Source organism: Salvelinus alpinus, chromosome 8 (genome assembly GCF_045679555.1).
Source record: "Salvelinus alpinus chromosome 8, SLU_Salpinus.1, whole genome shotgun sequence".
Taxonomy (NCBI): domain Eukaryota; kingdom Metazoa; phylum Chordata; class Actinopteri; order Salmoniformes; family Salmonidae; genus Salvelinus; species Salvelinus alpinus.
In genome coordinates, this window is record NC_092093.1 from 72,005,242 (window position 1) to 72,031,267 (window position 26,026).

The window sequence follows — 26,026 nt, forward strand, 5'->3', positions numbered from 1 at the left end:
AGGGATTAAGCCAGGATATCTTGGTGATCCTGGCTCAATTGATCCGTAATCCGGTTGCACTAAAGATGGATAGGGGGCAGGAGGATATGTTATGGTATAAATTACCATGGAGATTTATTCTGTGGAGCTAGCCTGCTCCAGACCAGGCTAAATTCCAGGATCTATTTAATCTCATCCCTAATGTCAGTCAGCAGTCACCACAAATGGAAACCAATAGTTATTTCACTGCTCACTATACATTGTTATCACATATAACTAGACCCACTGTTATTATTTAAACGTTTGTGATCATTAATTTCAATGATTTTGGATAAAAAATGATTTTTAGATGATGTTGCTATCATTAGATAATTTACAGTTTCCCATAGACTATAAGGCTATATATAAAATGATAGAATATTAGGGCCACAGAGGGGAAAAAAACACAAGTCATAATATTGTAACCAGTTGTTTTAAAGGAGGACAGTTGTTAAAATGACAGATGTGGGGCATTTCGTGAAATTGTACTTCAGTATGGTTTCATAAACAAAGACATGCTGATGTGCCAGAATATTAAGTATCACATTGTCATAAGTATCAAAACTGTAAAAACAATATGTAGCTTTTCTGCAGAAAGAACCAGCCTCATAAATTTATGACTTTATCCTTTTTCTTCAGTGTGGCCCTAGTACTCTGTCATATAAACAAATACACATTCCATATGAATATAAAAACACAATGTGTAACATTATGTTCCTTTATTGAATAAGGACAAAACAAAGCAGGTAAACCATCAGCTCCTTTCGAAACTGAAGTCACAGTGACTCTACAAGATGGAAAGCACAGAATCCAAGCATATTATACAAAATGATACATACACATTCAAAGGTCTGTATATAACACACCCTGCATGTCTGCACACTAAAATAAATGCAGGACAAATCCATACACATCAACTGAACAGACAAATGAATGGATGCAGTAGCCTCCCTGCAGCCTTGTATTACACACAGTATACCGCACAAACATCATAAGAGGCCAAATTCGTCAAAAAACGAACCCAAAAAAAACCAAATTCCTCTGCCACCGCAGGACATATTTAACCAAAATTGAAAGCACACATACTAACTAAAATAATTCAACACATATTGGTCCCTCAGCAGCCGACCACTGTCGTCATCAGGGAAGATTGCCGGATTGTCCCAGTCCATGGCTGGTGGCACTCTGGGGGCCCTCTCCTTCCTCAGGCAGGCCACATTGTGGAGGACAGCACAAGCCACAGTAATATCACATGCCCTAACAGGGCTGACCCTTAATTTGTGAAGGCAGTGAAAGCGTGCCTTCAGGAGGCCAAAGGTCATTTCAACTCTGGCCCTGGTCCTGGCATGGGCATGGTTGTAGGCCTGCTGTGCTTCCTGGGGGTCTGTGAAAGGTGTCAGGAGAAAAGGCTGGCAGCCATACCCCCTGTCTCCCAGCAACACACCAGAGAATTCACCTGTCAACACAAAATCTCATCATTACTACCTCATAAACACAGTGATATTCTTGACACAGCCATGATGGTTATAAATAGGGGTTGTGTGGCTTACCTTGTGATAGGCACTGATAGATTTCAGAGGCCCGAAAGATTCTGGAGTCATGGACTGAGCCAGGCCATTTTGCCACAACATTGCTGATCACACAGTCAGCATTGCAGACCATCTGAAATCATAAGATGAGGAATATTACACCAATCAATGCACATCACTGGCAATGCAGAGTGTTCGTCAATGGACAATATCAAAAAGTTATGTTCACCTGAACATTAATGCTGTGAAAGGATTTCCTATTCACAAAATCGGCCTCATGGGCACCTGAGGGGGCTTTTATCCTTATGTGTGTGCAGTCCACTGCACCAATGACATTGGGGAAACCTGTCACACAAAGTAATGAGTATCCTACTATGTGTTAACAGTTGTCCTGTAATTTGTAGATCCTCTTACCTGCAATCCTATAGAACTCCTCTTTGATGTCACAGAGTCTTCTGTGGCCAGGGAAGGAGATGAAGACATCTGCTAATGCTTTGATAGCCAGACACACACTCCTTATTGTGCGGCAAATTGTGGCCTTGTTCAGCTGTTCTGCATCCCCCACTGAGTACAGGAAGGCTCCACTAGCAAAAAAGCGCAAGGCCACACAAACCATTTGCTCCACACTCAGTGCATGGCTCCGTGCAGTGCGGTGCTTAATCCTGGGACCCAGTAGTCTGCATAGATACCTGATGCCATCTGCAGAAAACCTGTATCTTTCATATAGATGGTCATCAGGGAAGGCCAGTGGGTCCAACCGGTCCCTGAAGACCCTTTCTCGCCTGAAGGCTCTCCTCAGCACAAGTGCTTCTTCATCCACCACATCTCGCACGAATGGGCATGCCATTGTCAGAGCAGAAAGGAACACACAATTTTGGACCTTCATATAGGCTAGTGGCCACACCTGGTGCTGGGGGGGTGGGCAAAAGAGGGCGATGCCTTATAACGATGACTTGGTTGTACTGATTGCTGGGAAAATAAAAAAAACCTTAGAAAGATGCCACCGTCCTGTGTGCTCACAATAAGAGCTCATATGTCATGGCTCACTTGACTTTACGAGAATATACCTAATTTTTATTTTGAGCTGTGTCATCTTCTTGGAGCTGGGGGAGGAAAGAAAAATAATGATTAATACATTTGTGTTACAGTTAGCATACAGTGTACATTGAAGGCATATCTCACCTCCCTCTCAAGTTTTTTTATTTCAAGGTCCAGTTTCCTAATTGTCCTCTTTTTTATTTCGGACTCCAGTGCAAGATTTTCCATCTTTTTCTTCTTGTACTGAATGTCTATGTCTGCCAGTTCTATTTGGCGCCGGAGGTGGTTGCCATACAACTTTCTGATAGCTTGTGAGCTCTGTGAACACAATACAATTAGCGCAGCTGGAATTTGGCAGGATGTGGTGTCCTTTTATTAATACGCACTATGTTGCCAGGCTGGTTTTCCCACTGTATAGCATCTGGGTCCTGTAAAAGAAATTAGATTTTTTGATTTTGATGAGGACTCCTCACCATTGTAGAGTAAATAGTACTTTCACAGTCTTAACATGATACCTCATGCCTTCTGGAATCCAGAGAGATGGTCTCCTCCTCATCATCGTCTCCATCATGTGCTGTTGCTGCTGCACTGGGGCCTTCACCCTATCACATTTAATCGGATTCATATTGAAGCTAGTAGACAAGACATGCCAGGCCTACAGTATGCCTTTGATGGAGTACTCACTGGATCAGCATCGTCTGGTGCTTGTGCTGGTGGCTCTAACAGGAACACAGTGCTGCCAGACACTGCAAGGCAATAGGTAAACCAAAGTCAGACAGTCCAAATTGATTCAATATGAATGTGGTTGTATCCCATGTAGAGATGGAAGGACATACCTTGAATGAAGCGGGTGGCATCTTGGGAGGAACCTATGCTCGTCTCTTTCCCCCCAGGGATCCCCTCTAAGACGGGCCTGCCTTTATTTAGCTCCAAGGCCATGTCCTCTGCTGGGGTAAGGTCAGCCTTTGGTGACCCACCACCCGTGCCTTGTCTGTGGGTATTCTTTTTCACTGCTAAAACAGTACAGACAATGTGTGAGCAGGCACCTTCTGGGTACAATATATGCTTGTGCTTTGTTAAATATTAGTCAGGGACCATACCATTCTGCAGAATGTTCTTGTATTTGATTTTGACCTGCTGCCATGTCCGTTTTGGCCCGTTCATGTTTAATCTACACACACACACACACACACACACATTTAATGGAGTCACACTGCAAAAAATTACTTGGTATTTTTGTCTTGTTTTCAGTAAAAATATCAAAAAATGTATCATAGCTTTATACAGTGTGATGGAGTTACTTTACACAATTTCACTCATATCTGCAGTGCATTTCAATTAAAAATTTAACCGTTTCATAATTACAGTACAACTGCATTTTTGGAGATGTGAATTAAATATTTGAATTGTAATTGTGATGTTTCAGCGGAGCGGTGAGTGTGTAATTGTGCACTACTTACGCATTCAGGCGGTCTGCAATACTTTGCCACGCTTTTTCTCTTTGCTTTATCACTGTGGCGGTGTTGCCTTTCTTCTTAATTATATATTTTACCTCCTCGTATGCCTCCATGAGGATTTGTGCTTCCGACGGGGAAAAGTACGCGGCTCTAGTTGCCATGGTAAATCAGTTAATCTGTGATCTGTGGCGGGGTCTATTTGAGTGAGCCGTGAGCGCGCACCTATCCAGGATTGGTTTCACCTGGCTTAATGAATCCGTGTCTGCTCATCCTGGCTTGGTCTTTGTGCAACCAATTAAGCCTGGACGCACATGTTTTGGCTTCATTGTGCAACAGGCCCCAGGACTTCTCTGGATGTACACTACCAGTCAAAAGTTTGGACACAACTACTCATTCAAGGGTTTTTCTTTATTTTAACTTTTTTCTACATTGTAGAATAATAGTGAAGACATCAAAACTATGAAATAACACATATGAATTCATGTAGTAACCAAAAAAAGTGTTCAAAATATATTTTATATTTGAGATTCTTCAAAATAGCCACCCTTTGCCTTGATGACAGCTCTGCACACTCTTGGCATTCTCTCAACCAGCTTCATGAGGTAGTCACCTGGAATGCATTTCAATTAACACGTGTGCTTTGTTAATTTGTGGAATTTCTCTCCTTCTTAATGCGTTTGAGCCAATCAGTTGTGTTGTGACAAGGTAGAGGGGGGATACAGAAGATAGCCCTATTTGGTAAAAGACCAAGTCCATATTATGGCAAGAACAGCTGAAATAAGAAAAGAGAAATGACGGTCCATCATTACTTTAAGACATAAAGGTCAGTGAATGCGGACAATTTCAAGAACTTTGAAAGTTTCCTCAAGTATAGTCGCAAAGACCATCAAGCGCTATGATGAAATGTCTCTCATGAGGACCACCACAGGAAAGGAAGACCCAGAGTTACCTCTGCTGCAGAGGATAAGTTCATTAGAGTTACCAGCCTCAGAAATTGCAGCCCAAATAAATGCTTCACAGAGTTCAAGTAACAGACACATCTCCTCAACTGTTCAGAGGAGATTGCGTGAATCAGGCCTTCATGGTCAAATTGCTGCAAAGAAACCACTACTAAAGGATACCAATAAGAAGAAGAGCCTTGCTTTGGCCAAGAAACAAGATCAATGGACATTAAACCGGTGGAAATCTGTCCTTTGGTCTGATGAGTCCAAATTTGCGATTTTTGGTTCCAACCGTTGTTTTTGTGAGACTTAGAGTAGGTGAATGGATGATCTCCGCATGTGTGGTTCCCACCATGAAGCATGGAGGAGGAGGTGTGATGGTGTGGGGGTGCTTTGCTGATGACACTGTCCTTGATTTTTTTTGTTTTCAAGGCACACTTAACCAGCATGGCTACCACAGCATTCTGCAGTGATACGCCATCCCATCTGGTTTGCGCTTAGTGGGAGTATCATTTGTTTTTCAACAGGACAAGGACCCAACACACCTCCAGACTGTGTAAGGGCTATTTGACCAAGAAGGAGAGTGATGGAGTGCTGCATCAGATGACCTGGCCTCCACAATCACCCGACCTCAACTCAATTGAGATGGTTTGGGATGAGTTGGACTGCGGAGTGAAGGAAAAGCAGCCAACAAGTGCTCAGCATATGTGGGAACTCCTTCAAGACTGTCTGACTGTCATAGTCATACAGCAAAAATAGAATGGAGGAAAAAGAATAAGCAAGAGAGTGCAAGAAAGAGATAAGAAGAGGGATAGAGAGAAAAGTAGTGTGTGTGAATACCCTGATAAGGCATTACTGCAATCAGTCAGTCAGACAGCCCTCTGGTCCTGACTCCTGCAGCTCTAACGTTAGTCCTAGGCCACCACTGCATGGGCAGACATGTTAGCAGTCAGGGACAAGGTGGAAAGGTGTGTGTGGTTTTGTACGCTCCTAGGGGGTTGACGTGTGACTGGCGGTCAGCTCCGAGCCGTCTTCTCTTTCTCTGCCTTCCTCCCTGTCGGTGCGTTCCATTCCACTCCATAGGACAGGAGGCACTGTTGCGTAGCCAGTCAGAGCTGTCTGTCTGTCAGGGCTGTGTATGTGTGTGTGTCTGTTTGTCTGTTTGTTTCGGGCTAGGAGGGCTGCATGTGGACCCTGGGGACCTAGCCTGGCCTGTGCCGATCCCCGATCCACTCCAATGGAGGGAACACGCTCCCGGGGTAGTGGGAGGGAGGGAGGAGGAAGGGAGTGAGAGAGGGAAGTGAGGGAGGGAGGGGAGGAAGAGGTGGGAGGAAAGAGCGGAGGTGAGTGCTTAGATCAGGAAGGAGAGGTAAGGAGGATGGAGGGCAGGTAGGTCTTTTTCTTGTTCTCTACCTCCATTTCTCTCTGTTCCCTCTGTAATTATTTCATAGTGGCTCCCACCAGTCCCCAACTCACTATAACCAGAATCCATCAATATGTCAGTAGTGTCAGAACCCTCTTTCTTTCTCTGTCTCTCTATCACTCTTTCCTTTCTTCCCATTTCTCTATTTATTCCAAACTCACTATAACTGGAATCTATCAATAAGCCTGTACTATCTGGTCATCGCTCTCTCTCTCTCCTTTTCTCTCTCTCTCGCTCTCTCTTTTTCTCTCTCACGTTCTCTCTCTCCCCCCTCTCTCTCTCTCTCTCTCTCTCTCTTTCTCCCTCTCTTGCTACCACCTCCCCACCTCTCCCATGGGCTCACTGTGTAGGTGTGTGTTAGGAGCAGAGAATGAAAAATAGGGTCCTGTCGCATTGCTTGTGATAATAATGCCCAGGTTCAGCTTGAGTGATAGCTGGGATTTGAGGAGTTCTAGGCAGACACATACGGCCCAGCGGGAGGTGTCTGGGGCAAAGGGGCTGGGGGCGAGGGAGCTGGGGTGAGGGGGCTGGTGCGAGGGGGCTGGGGGCGAGGGAGCTGGGATGGGGGGGCTGGTGCGAGGGGGCTGGGGGCGAGGGAGCTGGGGAGAGGGGGCTGGAGCGGGGGGACTGGGGTGAGGGGACTGGGGGCGAGGGAGCTGGGGGCGAGGGAGCTGGGGTGAGGGGGCTGGGGCGGGGGGGACTGGGGTGAGGGGACTGGGGGCGAGGGAGCTGGGGGCGAGGGAGCTGGGGTGAGGGGGCTGGGGCGGGGGGACTGGGGCGAGGGGACTGAGGGCAAGGGGGCTGGGGGCAAGGGAACTGGGGCGAGGGGACTGGGGTGAGGGGACTGGGGTGAGGGGAAGGAGAGGGGAAGGAAGCCATTTATCTGGGCTAGGATGTGTGTGTGTGTGAAGGATATGCATGGTAACCTTCCTTATCCTCCACAACACAGACAAACAGCTTAGATGTCTTGTTTACTCGCCAGCTACAGGAAAGCAATTTCAGCCCACACACAAGATACACACAAGATAAGCATATACATACAGAGAACGCAGGAATTCACACACGAATGCACACACACACACACACACACACACACACACACACACACACACACACACACACACACACACACACACACACACACACACACACACACACACACACACACACACACACACACACACAGCAATTTATTTTATTTTATTACTGGGTTCTTTCATGGTATCCCACCTTTTTATTTCATATCTAGGATTATGATGTTGTTTGGGATTTACTTTCCAGGTGTGTATGTGTGTATGTGTGTATGTGTGTATGTGTGTGTGTGTATGTGTGTGTGTTTGTATAGAAGTGTGTGTACAGTATGTGTGTGATTGTGCACAGCAACAGTAACTCGTCTGTGTGTGTGACATGAAAATAGAAATCAATGATCGCTTCGTTTGTTTGTCCTTGTTTGTTTTTCTAACCCTGAAGTCGCAGTCCAACATCACTTGATAAGCACAGCTCATTTCTAACATGGTAGAACATTGGTTGACACTGTTTGTCTATAATCTTGAGCTGTAGTTGAAGTGTCAGGCAGAGAGAGATGGCCTAATGCCTACCTGTCATCTCTATTTTTCCTACTTCTCTCAGGGCTCTGTGTGGCTAATTAGCTAGCTGGTGAAAACAGAGAGCATAAAATAGCACTGTGTTTTGTTTTGATCCAATTACAGGAATTAGTGAAACACACTCACGACGCGGCTGACAAGAGCAATTTGCGGCTGGCGCTGGATGCCATGAAGGTAAGTGTTACACGACGCCCTCGCATCACATCAGGAATGAAAGAGTAACTGGGGTGCCAGGTCTGTGTCTGATCTTATGACTCTCCTCACCTGAACCGCATGCACCACGTACACACACACACACACACACACACACACACACACACACACACACACACACACACACACACACACACACACACACACACACACACACACACACACACACACACACACACACACAACACACACTTATGTATTAATTACTGTATATATGTATTTATGTATTAATTACTGTATATATTTAGTTAGTACATAACTAAATATATACAGTAATAAAAATGTAACTGAACATAGACCTCACAGCCTAACACAGTATACAGTGTCTTCAGTAATCATACTCCTTGACTTATTCCACATTTTGTTGTGTTAAAAACCTGAATAAAAAATGGATTAAAAAAAAAACATTTCCCCACACAATACCCCATAATGACAAAGTGAAAATATGTTTTTAGAAGTTTTAGTAAATTTACTGAAAATTAAATTCAGAAATATATCATTTACGTAAGTATTCACACCCCTGAGTCAATACATGTTAGAATCGTCTTGGCAGTGATTACAGCTGTGAGTCTTTCAGGGTAAGTCTCTAAGGGCTTTGCACACCTGGATTGTACAATATTTGCATTATTCTTTAAAAAATTGTTCAAGATCTGTCAAGTTGGTTGTTGATCATTGTTAGATAGCCATTAAGAAGTCTTGCCCTAGTTTTTCAAGCCGTTTTAAGTCAAAACTGTAACTAGGCCACTCAGGAACATTCAATGTCATCTTGGTAAGCAACTCCAGTGTATATTTAGCCTTGTATTTTTGGTTATTGTCCTGCTGAAAGGTGAATTTGTCTCAGTGTCTGTTTGAAAGCATACTGAACCAAGTTTTCCTCTAGGATTTTGCCTGTGCTTAGCTCTATTCCATTTATTTTTATCCTAAAAACACTCCCTAATCCTTGCCGATGACAAGCATACCCTTAACATAATTCAGCCACCAACATTCTTGAAAATATGAAGATGTATTGTGCTGAATTTGCCCCAAACATAACTCTTTGTACTCAGGACATAACATTAATTTATTTTCCACTTTTTTTGCAGTTTTACTTTAGTGCCTTATTGAAAACAGGATGCATGTTTTGAAATATTTGTATTCTGTACAGGCTTCTTTCTTTTCATTCTGGAATTTAGGTTAGTATTGTGGAGTAACTACAATGTTGCTGATCCATCCTTAGTTTTATCCTATCACAGCCATTAAACTGTTTCAACGTCACCAATGGCCTCATGAAATCCCTGAGCGGTTTCCTTCCTCTCTAGCAACTGAGTTAGGATGGATGCCTGTATCTTTGTAGAGACTGGGTGTATTGATACACCATCCAAAGTGTAATTAATAGCTTCACCATACACAGAGCTAAAAGGGATATTCAGTGTCTGCTTCTTTAAATTTGATCTCATCTACCAATAGGTGCCCTTCTTTGCGAGGCATTGGAAAACCTCCCTGGTCTTTGTGGTTGAATCTGTGTTTGAAATGTTTTGACTAAGAGACCTTACAGACAATTGTATGTGTGGGGTACAGAGATTAAGTAGTCATTCAAAAATCATGTTAACCACTTGTACTGCACATTGAGTGAGTCCATGTAACTTATTATGTGACTTGTTAAGCACATTTTTACTCCTGAACTTATTTAGGCATTCCATAACAAAGGGGTTGAATCCTTATTGACTCAAGACATTTCAGCTTTTCATTTTCTATGAATTTGTAAACATTTCTAAAAACATAATTCCACTTTGACATTATGTGGTATTGTGTGTAGGCCAGTGCCACAAAATATCAATATAATCCATTTTAAATTCAGGCCTTAACACAACAAAATGTGGAAAAAGTCAAGGGTTGCGAATACTTTCTGAAGGTCCACATATGCCTCCTACTGAGATCTGCCTTGAGACCAGATTATTGGTCATAACGATGACTCTACCTCCAGACCTACTCTAGGCCTACACACAAAAACCTAAAAACACTCCTGCCACCAACACATGTACAGTTGAAGTGGGAAGTGTACATACACTTAGGTTGGAGTCATTAAAACTTGTTTTTCAACCACTCCACAAATGTATTGTTACACAAACTATAGTTAGGACATCTACTTTGTGCATGACACAAGTCATTTTTCCCAAAATTGTTTACAGACAGATTATTTCACTTATAACTGGTTCATCCTTGGGAGCAATTTCCAAACGCCTGAAGATACCACGTTCATCTGTACAAACAATAGTACGCAAGTTTTAACACCATGGGACCATGCAGCCGTCATACCGCTCAGGAAGGAGACGCGTTCTGTCTCTTAGAGATGAATGTGCTTTGGTGTGAAAAGTCAAATCAATCCCAGAACAACAGCAAAGGACCTTGTGAAGATGCTGGAGGAAACAGGTACAAAATGATCTATATCCATAGTAAAATGAGTTCTATATCGACATAACCTGAAAGTCCGCTCAGCAAGGAAGAAGCTACTGCTCCAAAACTGCCAATAAAAAGCCAGGTTACGGTTTGCAACTGCACATGGGGACAAATATTGTATTTTTTGGAGAAATATCCTCTGGTCTGATGAAACAAAAATAGAACTATTTGGCCATAATGACCATCGTTATGTTTGGAGGAAAAAGGGGGAAGCTTGCCGAAGAACACCATCCCAACCGTGAAGCACGGGTGTGGCAGCATCATGTTGTGGGGGTGCTTTGCTGCAGGAGGGACTGGTGCACTTCACAAAATAAATGGCATCATGAGGAGGGAAAATTATGTGGATATATTGAAGCAGCATCTCAAGACATCAGTCAGGAAGTTAAAGCTTGGTCGCAAATGGGTCTTCCAAATGGACAATGACTCGAAGCATACTTCCAAAGTTGTGGCAAAATGGCTTAAGGACAACAAAGTCAAGGTATTGGAGTGACCATTACAAAAGTGTGTGCGAGCAAGGAGGCCTTACAAACCTGACTCAGTTACACCAGCTCTGTCAGGAGGAATGGGTCAAAATTCCCCCAACTTATTGTGGGAAGCTTGTGGAAGGCTACCCAAAACGTTTGACCCAAGGTAAACAATTTAAAGGCAATGCTACCAAATACTAATTGAGTGCATGTAAACTTCTGACCCACTGGGAATGTGATGAAAGAATTAAAAGCTTAAATAAATCATTCTCTCTACTATTATTCTGACATTTCACATTCTTAAAATGAAGTGGTGATACTAACTGACCTAAACCAGGGAATTTTTACTAGGATTAAATGTCAGGAATTGTGAAAAACTAAGTTTAAATGTATTTGGCTAAGGTGTATGTAAACTTCCGACTTCAACTGTATCTCAATGAAATATCTCTGACAAGATTAGGTACAACATAATACTATTAAGTTGTTCTCTTTGCGTAAGAGTTTGACAGCGGTTACACGAAGTGTGACTCCCCATCTCTCTTTCAGAAAGATTTCTTGTGCATCATTTGTGTTTTTTTTCAGCTTGACATTGTTTTCTTCTGAAATCTGCACTTAAAAAATCAGTCGTCTCTTTAGTCTTGATGTACAGGGTGTTGATGATGTGGGTGTGTGAATACAGTTTGACACGTACCAGGAAAGTACTAGAAGCAAGTCACGTCGGGTATGAAAGTGAACATTTACTCTGAGGGCGTCTGCGATGATTTCAATTGGCTAAATGATCCACTTGACATTGATTGGGGGAGCTAATGTGGTTAATGTTCCTGGAGTGTTTCTCTGCATTGCGTCATGTGATGCGACAGCAACCAAGTGTTTTTCAGCGCTGATTATCTCAGACCTTACGATAGACGAGATTTTAAACAGTGCTACTTGAACCAGACTCACTCTGTGTTGAGAGGAAGATTTACACAATGTACTCTTGCATAAACAATTAATCATGCTGCTCAAAGAGAGAGAGAGAGAGAGAGAGAGAGAGAGAGCAAGTCCTCTAGAATATGTTGACATTGCAGGTGGTGCGATTTTAATCATGAAGTTGTAGATACTGTTGCTCCACTCTAATGCAGAACTAATGAAGAAACAGGAGTTAGACTGTTTCCAGAACTATTAGTTAGGCTACTGTATGGAAGACCATTGGAAAGCAGTCATTTGTTGTGAGCCTGTCTCGTATTGTGTATGCCAAAATGCACCCATCTTGAATGTTAAGTCTTAATGTTTGTTGTTTTGTGTTCTCTGTGTTGTGTTGGGTACTGTAGGACCTGGCTCAATACGTCAATGAAGTGAAGAGAGACAACGAGACTCTGAGAGACATAGCCCAGTATCAGAAATCCATCGAAAACCTTGTAAGCAACTCATCTTGATTCAAAAATGATTGTGAAGTGAGCTGGGTTTTAAGTGTGACCTCTTTCTTTCTCTCTTTCATCCCCCCCCCCCCCCCCCTTCAGAATCAGTCTCTTAGTACCTATGGGAGACCAAAAGGAGACGGAGAGGTACGCGTTACCTCAATCGACAAACGTGCCAAACAGGACCGGTGAGATGTCTGTCTGGTGTGTGTGTGGGTTTCTGTGTGAGTGCATGTGTGTATGTTTGTCTGGAACGTGGCAAGATAAGATCAAGTCTTTTTACAGTCCCTCGTCTACTGCTTGCTCGTAATGCTTTATGGATCCAGTAATAGGTGTTTATTAGCAGCTATTGTAGTGCATTATGCATAACTCAATCAGGCATTACAAATGCACTTATAATACATTCTGAAAAGGGTATTCATGCTAACCAAAGTCATCTTTTTATCTCACCTGACAAAGACTTCTGTGAAGTGGAAACATTGTGTGTTTGGGGGCAGGAATAAAGCACTGGGGAACAGCAATATTCTGTGTGCAGACCTCTCATTCCTTTACCTTCTTTTTATCTCTCCTTCTGTGTCTTTCCTCTGACACCACAGGCACATCTTCCTGTTCGATGCTGCTGTGATCGTCTGTAAGAGGAGAGGAGACAACTATGAGATGAAGGAGGTGATCGACCTGCACCACTTCAAGATCACCAACAACCCCACGTCAGACAAGGAGAACAGGAAGGTGTGCGTGCGTGTGTTTGTTCGCTCGTGTGTGTATGAAAGAGTGCACAAAAAACAATCATAGTTTTATCATCCTTCAATTATTCACACTTTAATTATTGTTGACTTTGAGGGATTTCTTAATTTGCTGAAGGCTCAGGCAGTACTGTACAGGAGGGGACATGCTAAACTTTTATTTATGAATGTACGTTTTAGGAAATTTGTCACTAAAAGCGAATCAGACACATATTGAGATTGCCACATTCATTGACAAGCATGATCAGATATTGTGTTGGTTTGATGGATAGAACAGCTTGCCTTTTCCCCAGATGGTGTGTTTATTAAACATTGCCTTGTGCCTGATGGTACACACACACACACACACACACACACACACACACACACACACACACACACACACACACACACACACACACACACACACACACACACACACACACACACACACACACACACACACACACACACACACACACACACACACACACAGCAACAAGCACCCAGCAGTATAATAAGTATAATATTCACTGTTGTGGATAATGATACATTGCACAATGGCTTCCCAGGGGATAATAATCATTTAGCTTTATAAAAACTTAAATTTGTTATGAAATTAAACAATAATCAAGCCAAAATCTAAGCAGCACGCATCTTTCCTATTACATGAACGACAACACCTTGTCTGTCGTATAAGGCTAGGAACCTACGAAAGCTGGTCTATAGTGTACAGTACCTGTTTTCAAACCCCACCCTCTCACACGACCCCCGACCTACCCCCTATGATTGGTCAAGAGGCTCTCTTTCTCTTATCTGATTGGCTGGTGGCTTACCCCAACCACTGCAACCTGAAGACCACTTTAAAGGGTCAATCTGGAATTTGTCCATCCATTTGTAGTTTGATTGTCCCTTTAATGGCTTTAATGGCTGTTCTCATTGTTTTTATAAGCACAGCTGCCTTGAGCACTGAGCAGTACGGTACATGCAGACTACAGAGCCCTCGTTGTAGGAAAGATAACTCTAGCAGAACACACAACATTACCTCTGAATATACACTTGTTTATTGTGCTGAAATTTGGGTCAGAGTACCTTTTTCAAGACAGCCTTGTCTCTGTGGAGAGGAGAGGTGGTTGTAGCAGGTTGTTATCAGGGACGCTGGAATAATGGCTTGTCTTTAAGGTGGCTAATCTTTAGTGATTAAGTTCTGCAGTGTCGTATCTGCCTTGATATCTGGGGCTGCATGGACACTGGTTCACAGGAACTCTCTCTCTCTCTCTCAATTTCCATTTCAATTTAAGGGCTTTATTGACATGGGGCACATATGTTTACATTGTCAAGGCAAATTAAATAGATAATAAACAATAAAAATGTTTTACAGTAAACATTAAACTCACAAAAGTTCCAAAAGAATAAAGACATTTCAAATGTCATATTATGTCTAATATTATGTCTATATACAGTGTTCTCTCTCTCTCTCTCTCTCTCTCTCTCTCTCTCTCTCTCTCTCTCTCTCTCCCCCTGCATACACCACTCTATTTCTTTCTATTATGACTCCCCCATTCTACTTCACTATGACCCCCTCATCTACCTCCCTCTGTCTCTCTCTAATTCACTCTCTCATCGCCCTTTTTGTCTCCTGTTTTAGTGGTCCTATGGGTTCTACCTGACACACAACCAGGGGCAGAGTGGCTTCGAGTTGTTCTTCAAAACCAAGGAGCTGAAGAAGAAATGGCTGGAGCAGTTTGGCATGGCCATGTGAGTGTGTGTTGTGTCCCATGTCATGCCTCTGCCTCACTCCCCCTGCAGCAGTGTGTGTTGTGTCCCATGTCATGCCTCTGCCTCACTCCCCCAGCAGCAGTGTGTTTGTGTCCCACGTCATGCCTCTGCCTCACTCCCCCTGCAGCAGTGTGTTTGTGTCCCACGTCATGCCTCTGCCTCACTCCCCCTGCAGCAGTGTGTGTTGTGTCCCATGTCATGCCTCTGCCTCACTCCCCCAGCAGCAGTGTGTTTGTGTCCCACGTCATGCCTCTGCCTCACTCCCCCTGCAGCAGTGTGTGTTGTGTCCCATGTCATGCCTCTGCCTCACTCCCCCTGCAGCAGTGTGTGTTGTGTCCCATGTCATGCCTCTGCCTCACTCCCCCTGCAGCAGTGTGTTTGTGTCCCACGTCATGCCTCTGCCTCACTCCCCCTGCAGCAGTGTGTGTTGTGTCCCATGTCATGCCTCTGCCTCACTCCCCCAGCAGCAGTGTGTTTGTGTCCCATGTCATGCCTCTGCCTCACTCCCCCTGCAGCAGTGTGTTTGTGTCCCACGTCATGCCTCTGCCTCACTCCCCCTGCAGCAGTGTGTGTTGTGTCCCATGTCATGCCTCTGCCTCACTCCCCCAGCAGCAGTGTGTTTGTGTCCCATGTCATGCCTCTGCCTCACTCCCCCTGCAGCAGTGTGTGTTGTGTCCCATGTCATGCCTCTGCCTCACTCCCCCAGCAGCAGTGTGTTGTGTCCCATGTCATGCCTCTGCCTCACTCCCCCTGCAGCAGTGTATGTTGTGTCCCATGTCATGCCTCTGCCTCACTCCCCCTGCAGCAGTGTGTGTTGTGTCCCATGTCATGCCTCTGCCTCACTCCCCCTGCAGCAGTGTGTGTTGTGTCCCATGTCATGCCTCTGCCTCACTCCCCCTGCAGCAGTGTGTTTGTGTCCCATGTCATGCCTCTGCCTCACTCCCCCTGCAGCAGTGTGTGTTGTGTCCCAGGTCATGCCTCTGCCTCACTCCCCCTGCAGCAGTGTGTTTGTGTGTGTGTGTGTGTGTTTCTGTGAGAGAGACAGATAAAGTGTTTGTGTGTGTCCTCTATCGTGTGTACTGCCTTAGTGTCACAGTATTGACATGTCACTCTTCCAGTTATTCAGGTAAGTACAGATCATGATTAATGAGTGTCACAGTCCTGAACTCTCCTGGCACCCTGCTCTGAAACACTAAAGACACCAAAGACTCCCCTCCCCTCACCTGCTCCAAATCACCAGACTGATACAACAACCAGAACTGACTGCCTGGACAAAACCTATATAATTCTTTCTTAGACAATCAAAACTCCTTTCAGTGAATGGTGCAATTATATATTATGCTTGCACGAGAACAGCGCCTCTTTGCAAATACACACAAGCGTTCCAGCTTTGATTCATGGATAAAACGTGTGTTCCTGTATGTTCTATAATTACTTTGCACAAAAACATAAAACTGTGCCAAATATTGCCAAATATAAAGGGGATGTTTAACTACTTTATCAAATTGCTTGAATAAACACCAGTGTGTTAAATTCACTCTGTAATAGACTGGAGATCTAACAATGTCCTGACAGAGAAGCTGATTAGTGACTCTGACTCAGAATGGGTTTTATCAAGTAGTCCATTGACTCAACTACATGCACGCTTGGCCATATAGGAATATTGTCCCCATAAGTCCTCTGTGTCATCTCTCTCAGTCTCGTTGGGGACTTCACTCGCACATGTGATCTAACATGCACCTGTCATCATAAATACCACTGAGCCAAACACAAACACATCTGGTCATCTAGTGGAGGACAGGGGTCCTTTTCACACTGTAGCTATTTTAGAGAGGAGGAGTGGAGATCAGAGGATCTGGGATTATTAGATGCTTTGTTGGTGTTGATAACGACATTTACAATTATTTACAACGGGGGTGGGGGACACCTGCTATAGGAAAAAAAGGGGGGGGAAACAATTGACCGTTTGCTAAGACCCACCCCCCTTGGTTACTGTTCCAACCTCAGACAACATTTTCCCTGGAAGCCCAATTCCCCATTTAACCACATTCGAAATCCCCCCACAATGATCTCAAACTGTGTTTGTAATACACAATGAAATGAAACACAGACTGACTACCCCTTGCTAATCAGGAAACTCTTGGGTATGTTGTGGTGGACTGTCATTACAATTGCTTCACAGGATCCTGGTAAAAGGATGTTTGTAGCTAGCCACTGAAGGGCTCTGAATTCACTGTCAGCATGCAGTCAACGCTGTAACTATCCTGATGTCGACAGCAGATGGAAGCTCTATTCATAACATTGCTAAATTAGCTAGCTGACATATTTTCATTTTACATAGTTTATTTGCACCTTATTTGTAGAACAATCTTCAAAATGTTGTTAAATGTGATGTTCTAGTTCCTCTAGGGAAATTCACAAAGCTGATTGAGGACCTTATTACTGATGAGTGTGTTTTTTTTGTTTTGATCGTGTTTTTCTTTCCGCTTTCATTTGGTATTTATATTGATTTGTGTATTTTCTGTAATTTATGTAATTCAGGGCTTATCTGTAGAAGAGACCTTGGTCTCAGCATGACTAAAATAAAGGTGGGGGGGGGGGGAAATAAAAAAAAGAAGAAAAAAAGGCTAGCTAGCTGATGTTAGCAATGTTGGTGAGACTGAGAGCTAGCTAACCAGCTGAGCTAGCAAACAATATAACAACAGTATCAATTTGGATTCAGGAATCACAGTAGCAAGTACTCTCCAATTATTTAGTCATTTAAACTCAGTTTTTGCCATAGCCTTCACTGGCTTTCATGTGATTTAAAGATCAGAATGTCCGAGGTGTTGGACTCGATGACAGTTGCTATCCATTGATACGCTGCGATTGGTTGCCGAAAATTCTGAAGCAGGGCTTAGTGAAGGGTCAATTATATTAAATAGTACTTTGGACTGTTCTATGCCGGTGATATCAGAAACAAAAAGAGAAAAGGAGGAAAGGAAGGAAGGAAGGAAGAAGAAGAAAGACAGCATCAGAGAAGAAAATAGAAAATAGGGGAAGAAAAAAGTTCAAAGGCGTGACGCAATGCTGAGAGAAGCTTGAGCTTGATTAACTCAGTGGAATTAATGAGTTTGGAGCGGAGAGAGAGAGAGACAGGAGAGAGAGACAGAGAGAGACTGTGAAGAGAAAGAAATAGAGAGACAGAAAGAGAGAGGCAGAAGAGTTAGAGAGCAAGAGACAGAGAGAGCGAGAGAGAGACGCTCCTTCAGTTTCTTTGGCACACAATCACTGAGTCACTTGGCTCCCTGGAGAGACTGTTGACTGATCCCAGTACTGTTGTTTTGTCACGCGCTGCAGCTCAGTTCAGCTCAACACAGTGAGGAGGAGGAGGAGACACATTTAGACTGCTAATATAATGGCACTGTACTCAAACTAACTCTGGATTACTTGACCTAACCCACATGAAAAAATACTATAGTATACTATGATATAAATACTATAGTATTCACTGTAGTGTTTTTGCGGAAATAACTGTAGTATTCACTGTAGTGTTAGCTGTAGTATACTGTAGTATTTACAGTTAACTGTAGTATGAATATTGTAGTAAAAGAAAAGTATTATAATTATGTTTTTGCTGACTGTAGTATACTGTCGTATTTACTGTAGTGTTTTAGTTTTATTATCTTTGACATAGAAGTGGAGGCTTTTTCTTTCAGGAAACCTACTGGGGAAATGTTCCATAACCTGTAGGTAGGTAGGACTGGTGTCTGAACGGATAGTTCAGAGCTTCTGCTCTTTTCCATAACCTGTAGATAGGGTGCATTCGGAAAGTATTCAGACCTCTTGACTTTTTCACCATTTTGTTACTTCACAGCCTTATTCTAAAATGTATAAAAATATAAAAAAATCGCTCATCAATCTACACACAATACCCCATAATGACAAAGCAAAAAACTTTTTTTAAGTGTTTGCAAATAAAAAAATAAAAAAATAATGAAATATCACATTTATACAAGTATTCAGACCCTTTACTCAGTACTTTGCTGAAGCACCTTTGGCAGCGATTACAGCCTCGAGTCTTCTTGGGTATGACGCTACAAGGTAGGCACACATGTCTTTGGGGAGTTTCTCCCATTCTTTTCTGCAGATCCTCTCAAGCTCTGTCAGGTTGGATGGGGAGCGTCACTGCACAGCTATTTTCAGGTCTCTCCAGAGATGTTCGATCGGGTTCAAGTCCAGGCCCTGGCTGGGCCACTCAAGGACACCCAGAGACTTGTCCCGAAACCACTCCTGCGTTGTCTTGGTTGTGTGCTTGGGGTCATTATCCTGTTGGAAGGTGAACCTTCACCCCCAGTCTGAGGTCCTGAGCGCTCTGGAGCAGGTTTTCATCAAGGATCTCTCTGTACTTTGCTCCGTTCATCTTTCCCTCGATCCTGACTAGTCTCCCAGTCCCTGCCGCTGAAAACATCCCCACAGCATGATGCTGCCACCACCATGCTTCACCGTAGGGACTGTCATGTTCCTTTTACTGAGGAGTGGCTTCTGTCTGGCCACTCTACCATAAAGGCCTGATTGGTGGAGTGCTACAGAGATGGTTGTCCTTCTGGAGGGTTCTCCCATCTCCACAGAGGAACTCTGGAGCTCTGTCATCTGCCTGACCAAGGCCCTTCTCCCCCGATTGCTCAGTTTGGCCGGGCGTACAGCTCTAGGAAGAGTCTTGGTGGTTCCACACTTCTTCCATTTAAGAATGATGGAGGCCACTGTGTTCTTGGGGACCTTCAATACTACATAAATTGTTTGGTACCCTTCCCCAGACCCTTCCTCAGCTCTACGGGATATTCCTTTGACTGTCATCTGTGGGACCTTATATAGACAGATGTGTGCCTTTTCAAATAATGTCCAATCAATTGAATTTACCACAGTTGGACTCCAATCAAGTTGTAGAAACATCTAAAAAATGGAAACAGGATGCACCTGAGCTCAATTTCGCATTTCATAGCAAAGGGTCTGAATACTTACGTAATAAATTGTGTGTAGATTTTAGATTTTAGAATATGTATATATATATTTTTACCTTTATTTAACTAGGCTAGTCAGTTAAGAACAAATTCTTATTTTCAATGACGGCCTAGGAACAGTGGCCTTGTTCAGGGGCAGAACGACAGATTTTTGGCATTTAGGTTTTTCACTTATGGGTGGCACAAAATGTGATATGGGGAGGGGAATGGGTTAGGTATATGCAAATTAAATAGTCTGGTATTTACTATAGTTAAAAGCAGTGTAGTGTTTTTGCGGACTGTAGCGTTTTTGCGAACATTACTGGTGTATTTACTATAGTATTCTACAGTATATTACAACATTCTATATTAAGTACTACACATGATCGAGGGATACTACATTGTGTACTGTAATATTCTACAGTATACTGTCATATTTTTTTCATGTGGGAAGAATCAGGAAGTCTGTCTCGGGTTGCTACCAGGTTTTTTATTTATTAAAATTGGCAAAAATTAGGTGAAGGCCCCTGACGTCAAGTGGTACTATGGGCAACATGTGACATAACGACTTATGTAAGTAATACAGAAACTGCCGAGCTTGTATCAAAGTACTGTGTAGTCTGTATGTAGACTGTAGAGCTACAGTCAAGTTCCAATGTGGAACCGAGATTTGCTACTAGTATAGCTGACTGCAGTTACCTTAACGTCACAATGTGAAACTGCCAATGTACGATTGCACTTGTCTTATCTAATCTTCATAGCCTTTCTTTCCCATGTCTTGTAGATCCAACATACGTCCAGAGAATGGCACCAGTAACCTCCATGAGTTCAAGATGCACACCTTCGACAGAATCACATCCTGTAGCTACTGCCACATGCTGCTAAGGTACGGGGTCACACACGCACACGCGCACACACTACATGTTATTTTACATTTGAGTCATTTAGCAGACGCTCTTATCCAGAGCGACTTACAGGAGTAATTAGGGTTAAGTGCCGTGCTCAAGGGGATAGCAACAGATTTTTGACTGACAACCCTGAACCTGTGTCTACAACCAATGGGTATATATTGGTTGGGGCCGGCAGGTAGCCTAGTGGTTAGAGCTTTGGGTCTAAAGGTTACTGGCCCCAAGCTGACAAGGTAAAAATCTGTCGTTCTGCCCCTGAACAAGGAACCCCCTATTCCTCGTCATTGTAGATAAGAATTTGTTCACTTGCCTAGTTAAATATATGGATCACTTCATGTCTGTGAAGTGTTGTGAAGAAGACCCAGCTGGTGACCCTATATGGCCCATAACTACCCATTCCGGGTGGATGTCAGACGGGGAAAATATATTTAAAATATATTTGAGCATGCAGGAGGACAAATATACTAGGCGAGAAGGGGAGTAACAAGAGTGTGAGCTGACTGAGCATGTGCAGTGCACCTGTGTGTATGGTGTGTTTACAACATCTGTGTGTAACCATGACCCTAACCCATGACCCTAACCCTAACCCTAACCCTAACCCTAGCTTCATGTCCACAACCTGGCTCAACCCTAACCCTAGCCTCACCCACAACCCTAACCTTAACCCCAGCTTCAAGTCCACATCTGGGTTCAACCCTAACCCATACCTTAGCTACCATGGATGTCCACACCCTGGCTCAACCCTAATTCTAGTGTGTGTGCGTGGCTCACGAGTTAGTCACACTGGGGCTGCTGGGCTTTACATCATTGTAATCAGCAGGAGGTTCTGGAGCGGTTATGTAAAAGAAAATACCGCCGCAGGTAGGTAGGAGTGGAGAGGTGATTGCGGATGGTTGAACCCGAGACAGGGGAGTTAGAATAGCACCAAGTCACATCTTCGTCCTCCTCCTCTTTCTTTACTCCCTCTCTTTATCCTACACAGACACACACACACACACACACACACACACACACACACACACACACACACACACACACACACACACACACACACACACACACACACACACACACACACACACACACACACACACACACACACACACACACACACACAGTCTTGCGCAGCTAACCTTGTGGGGGCATACAATTCAGTCCCATTCAAAATCCTATTTTCCGTAACCCCTAACCTTAACCCTAATCCGTACTCTTAGCCTAACCTTATCCCTAACCTTATCCCTAACCCTAACCCTAACTCTAAACCAAAAACCTAACCTTAACCCTAACCCTAGCTCCTAACCCTAAAACTAATTCTAACCCTAACACAAATTCTAACCTTAACCCTAAACCCCCTAGAAATAGCATTTGACCTTGTGGGGACCAACAAAATGTTCCACAAGTATAGTTAAAAACACACACACAAACACACACACAAACACACACACACATACCACACTGAGTAACACTGGTTGTCCCTCTCTTCTCTCTTCCAGGGGTATCTTTAACCAGGGGTACCTGTGCTCCAAGTGTGGTGTTGGAGCCCATAAGGAATGTCTGGGGAGGTTTGGCAGCTGTGGAAAAACAGGTGAGAACCCCCCTCAAAACACAGACTCAAGAAAGCAGTACAGTACAAGTAGTACAGTACATACACTATATGACCGATAGTATGTGGACAGCTGCTCGTCAAACATCTCATTCCAAAATCATGAGCATTACATTTTTTTTACAATCTCTAGGACCCATTTCTCAATACTTAGGTCACTTTTTCAAAACTCTTCACACAGTTCTCCTAACCAACTTTCGGCTTGGCACAGCTTTTAATTTCACATCCAAAATGCACTAAAACTACCAAAACACTTCATACATGTCTCAAATCAACTCATTCTTCCATAACACTAGCAAAGGTTGTCACCCAACAAGCACACTTTGTCACTCATAAAACAATGACCTAAAAAACACTAACAACAGGTAGCTTTACACAATGTTTTCTTTTGTAAAATTTCTTTACAAAACAAGAATGACACCTCTCTACTGTTTAGAATTCACTGCAGTATATGTTACAGGAAGGAATCAGACATATTGCAATATGCTTCCATATGTTTTATGTCATTTTTTGGAATTGAGTGATTCCAAAATACAAGAACTTGTATATACACCATCTACCAATACAGATACAGTAGCAATGCTAGTCAACCCTGTCTTCTGCATTTGGCCACAGGTTCTCATCCACATTTCATCTTATGTCATATTGGGCAATACACTTAGGAAATAATATTTTGCCATGCCTGGTCCATCCCTGGAAATCTTCTGCAGATATGTCCAGGCATCCAGCATTCATTGTGTCAAGGAGGGACATTTGATCATGTGGATGGTGGTCATAAACCTTTCACCTCCATGAGGAAAATAATTCCTCTATGGGGTTGAGGAATGGAGAGTAAGGTGGGAGGAAAAGTGACACCATCCTGGGATGGGCTGCAAACCACTCTGTGACTGCATGGGAGTGGTGAAATGCCACATTGTCCCATACAATTACAAACGTTGGCCGATTTCGCCTCACTGCAACCCTTTCCTCACCTGGCACAACCCTTCCGTAGAGGTCATCCAGGAATGAAATGAGACCCTCTGTGTTGTATGACCCAATTAGCGGTTTTTGTAACAGCAATCCATCAGAGGATATTGCTGTACACATTGTGATGTTGGCACCCCTCTGGCCCGGGACATCCACGGTGGCTCTTTTCCCAATCACATTCCTTCCTCACCGCCGTGTTTTGGCCAAGTTGAAACCAGCCTCATCCAGAAAGATGAATATGTGGGGTGTTTGCCTGGCTTCAATCTCAATGATTCTCTAAAATAAATCCACAAGGCAACATAAGAGTTAGGCTGTTACGGTAGTTTACATTATACCTAAAAACAGGCCATGGTGTGCCTCTGCCCTGTTTGGTTTTGTTCAAAACCAGTTCTGTATTTTATAGTCATCTTACCGAGACATATTGGTTCCTGAGTTGCTTGACTCGTTCAGAGTTCCTCTCAAAGGGGACAGTGTACAACTGCTTCATCCTGACTTGATGTTGTTTCAGGACTCTAGAAATAGTTGTTATGCTTACATTGTGAATATTTCCAAATGTAATGTTGTCTGCCAACACTCTGTCTCGAATCTCTGTGAGTTTTATGCCATTGTTTCTGATGACCATATCAACGATTGCAGTTTCCTGCACAGCAGTGAAAATCCTACCTCTCCCGCCTGTGGGAGGTAACCGTTGGGTCCTAAGCAGAAATACAAATACAATTACACACAAGTAGGTTTGGAGGCAATGCTCAATTTACTTCTGTAATGTGCAGTTCAGTCAGATGTCCTTGCAGAATGCACATCTTACCTGTTGTTTTGCCGGAAATTTCTCACAATAGATTCCACTGTTGAGCGTTGCAGATTTGGCTGCACTCTCAGACCAGCCTCTCTCATTGATAGACCATGATTTATTACATTGTCAATTATAGTAGCCCTAATCTCATCTGAGACAACAGCTCTTGATCTTCCTCTCAGTCTTCTTCCACCACACATACGTACTCCTCTCCCTCTCCCAGCCACTCTTCTTCCTCTGTCAGCCACTTCTCTATCTCTGGCTGGGTCCATGTTTACATTACAGTACAGCATTATTCCTAAGATGTCCCCTTTTGTATAGATGGTAATGAAATTGAAAGACTAACACCTGGGTAGGTTTTCAGATGCAATGTGAATCAGCTGTGGTTGGTCTAATTGTTTTGATAGTATTTATTTTATTTGATAGTATTAAGCCGAATCCACTAATTTGAAGGGGTGTCCACATACTTGTGTATATATACTCTTAAAATGTATATTTCATGTTAATGTGTATACCTGAAAGTAAATTGAAAATCTGCCGATAATTAACCTAGAATAAGGAAAAGCTCATAGTCACTGTGTATGGGGATTGGTCAGAGTATGAAACCTGAACACTTATATAACTCCAATCAAATAACATCAATGTTCTCACTCACTGTACATACCTTTAAACTGTTCACTGTGCTCACTCACTGTACATACCTTTAAACTGCTCACTGTTCTCACTCACTGTACATACCTTTAAACTGCTCACTGTGCTCACTCACTGTACATACCTTTAAACTGTTCACTGTTCTCACTCACTGTACATACCTTTAAACTGCTCACTGTGCTCACTCACTGTACATACCTTTAAACTGCTCACTGTGCTCACTCACTATACATACCTTTAAACTGTTCACTGTCCTCACTCACTGTACATACCTTTAAACTGTTCACTGTTCTCACTCACTGTACATACCTTTAAACTGCTCACTGTGCTCACTCACTGTACATACCTTTAAACTGTTCACTGTGCTCACTCACTGTACATACCTTTAAACTGCTCACTGTGCTCACTCACTGTACATACCTTTAAACTGTTCACTGTGCTCACTCACTGTACATGCCTTTAAACTGTTCATTGTGCTCACTCACTGTACATACCTTTAAACTGTTCACTGTGCTCACTCACTGTACATACCTTTAAACTGTTCACTGTGCTCACTCACTGTACATACCTTTAAACTGTTCACTGTGCTCACTCACTGTACATGCCTTTAAACTGTTCACTGCACACACACACACGCATGCGTATGTGCACACACACACACACACACACACACACACACACACACACACACACACACACACACACACACACACACACACACACACACACACACACACACACACACACACACACACACACACACATGTAATGGGAACAGAACATGAGTGATTAGAGTAGACTGATCATGACATTCCTCATGACAAACAGGTCCTGCAGACTTCCCCTGACTTGCAGTGAGTGTGTCAGTGGCCTGTGTGTGTGTGTGTGTGTGTGTGTGTGTGTGTGTGTGTGTGTGTGTGTGTGTGTGTGTGTGTGTGTGTGTGTGTGTGTGTGTGTGTGTGTGTGTGTGTGTGTGTGTGTGTGTGTGTGTGTGTGTGTGTGTGTGTGTGTGTGTGTGTGCAGATTGCAGCAAGGTGCCTGCTCCTGTTGGTGTTGGCATCACTCACAAGCAATCAGGTCAGCAGTGCAATAACACAGTCACCAGCTA

At 43.4% G+C, this 26,026-nt stretch overlaps 2 protein-coding genes across 3 annotated transcripts in view; one reads left to right on the forward strand and one right to left on the reverse strand.

Moving 5' to 3' along the window:
- The window catches only part of LOC139583652 (guanine nucleotide exchange factor VAV3), a 143,147-nt gene that overhangs the window by 85,843 nt on the left and 31,278 nt on the right, over positions 1-26,026 (forward strand). For both annotated transcript variants that reach the window (XM_071414942.1, XM_071414943.1), the window contains exons 11-17: positions 8,116-8,184; positions 12,434-12,520; positions 12,623-12,708; positions 13,117-13,249; positions 14,891-15,000; positions 20,785-20,886; positions 22,402-22,493. In XM_071414942.1, coding sequence (XP_071271043.1) covers positions 8,116-8,184; positions 12,434-12,520; positions 12,623-12,708; positions 13,117-13,249; positions 14,891-15,000; positions 20,785-20,886; positions 22,402-22,493 — 679 coding nt within the window. The remainder of the gene's footprint in view (positions 1-8,115; positions 8,185-12,433; positions 12,521-12,622; positions 12,709-13,116; positions 13,250-14,890; positions 15,001-20,784; positions 20,887-22,401; positions 22,494-26,026) is intronic.
- On the reverse strand, positions 702-4,505 carry LOC139583653 (myb/SANT-like DNA-binding domain-containing protein 4). The gene is made up of 11 exons (XM_071414944.1): positions 4,046-4,505; positions 3,686-3,756; positions 3,422-3,598; positions 3,270-3,331; positions 3,101-3,187; positions 2,972-3,013; positions 2,730-2,903; positions 2,615-2,650; positions 1,962-2,516; positions 1,569-1,680; positions 702-1,474 (listed from the first exon to the last, which is right to left on the reverse strand). Exons 1-8 carry the CDS (start codon positions 4,201-4,203, stop codon positions 2,615-2,617), a joined length of 807 nt encoding a protein of 268 aa, XP_071271045.1. The 5' UTR covers positions 4,204-4,505; the 3' UTR covers positions 702-1,474; positions 1,569-1,680; positions 1,962-2,516.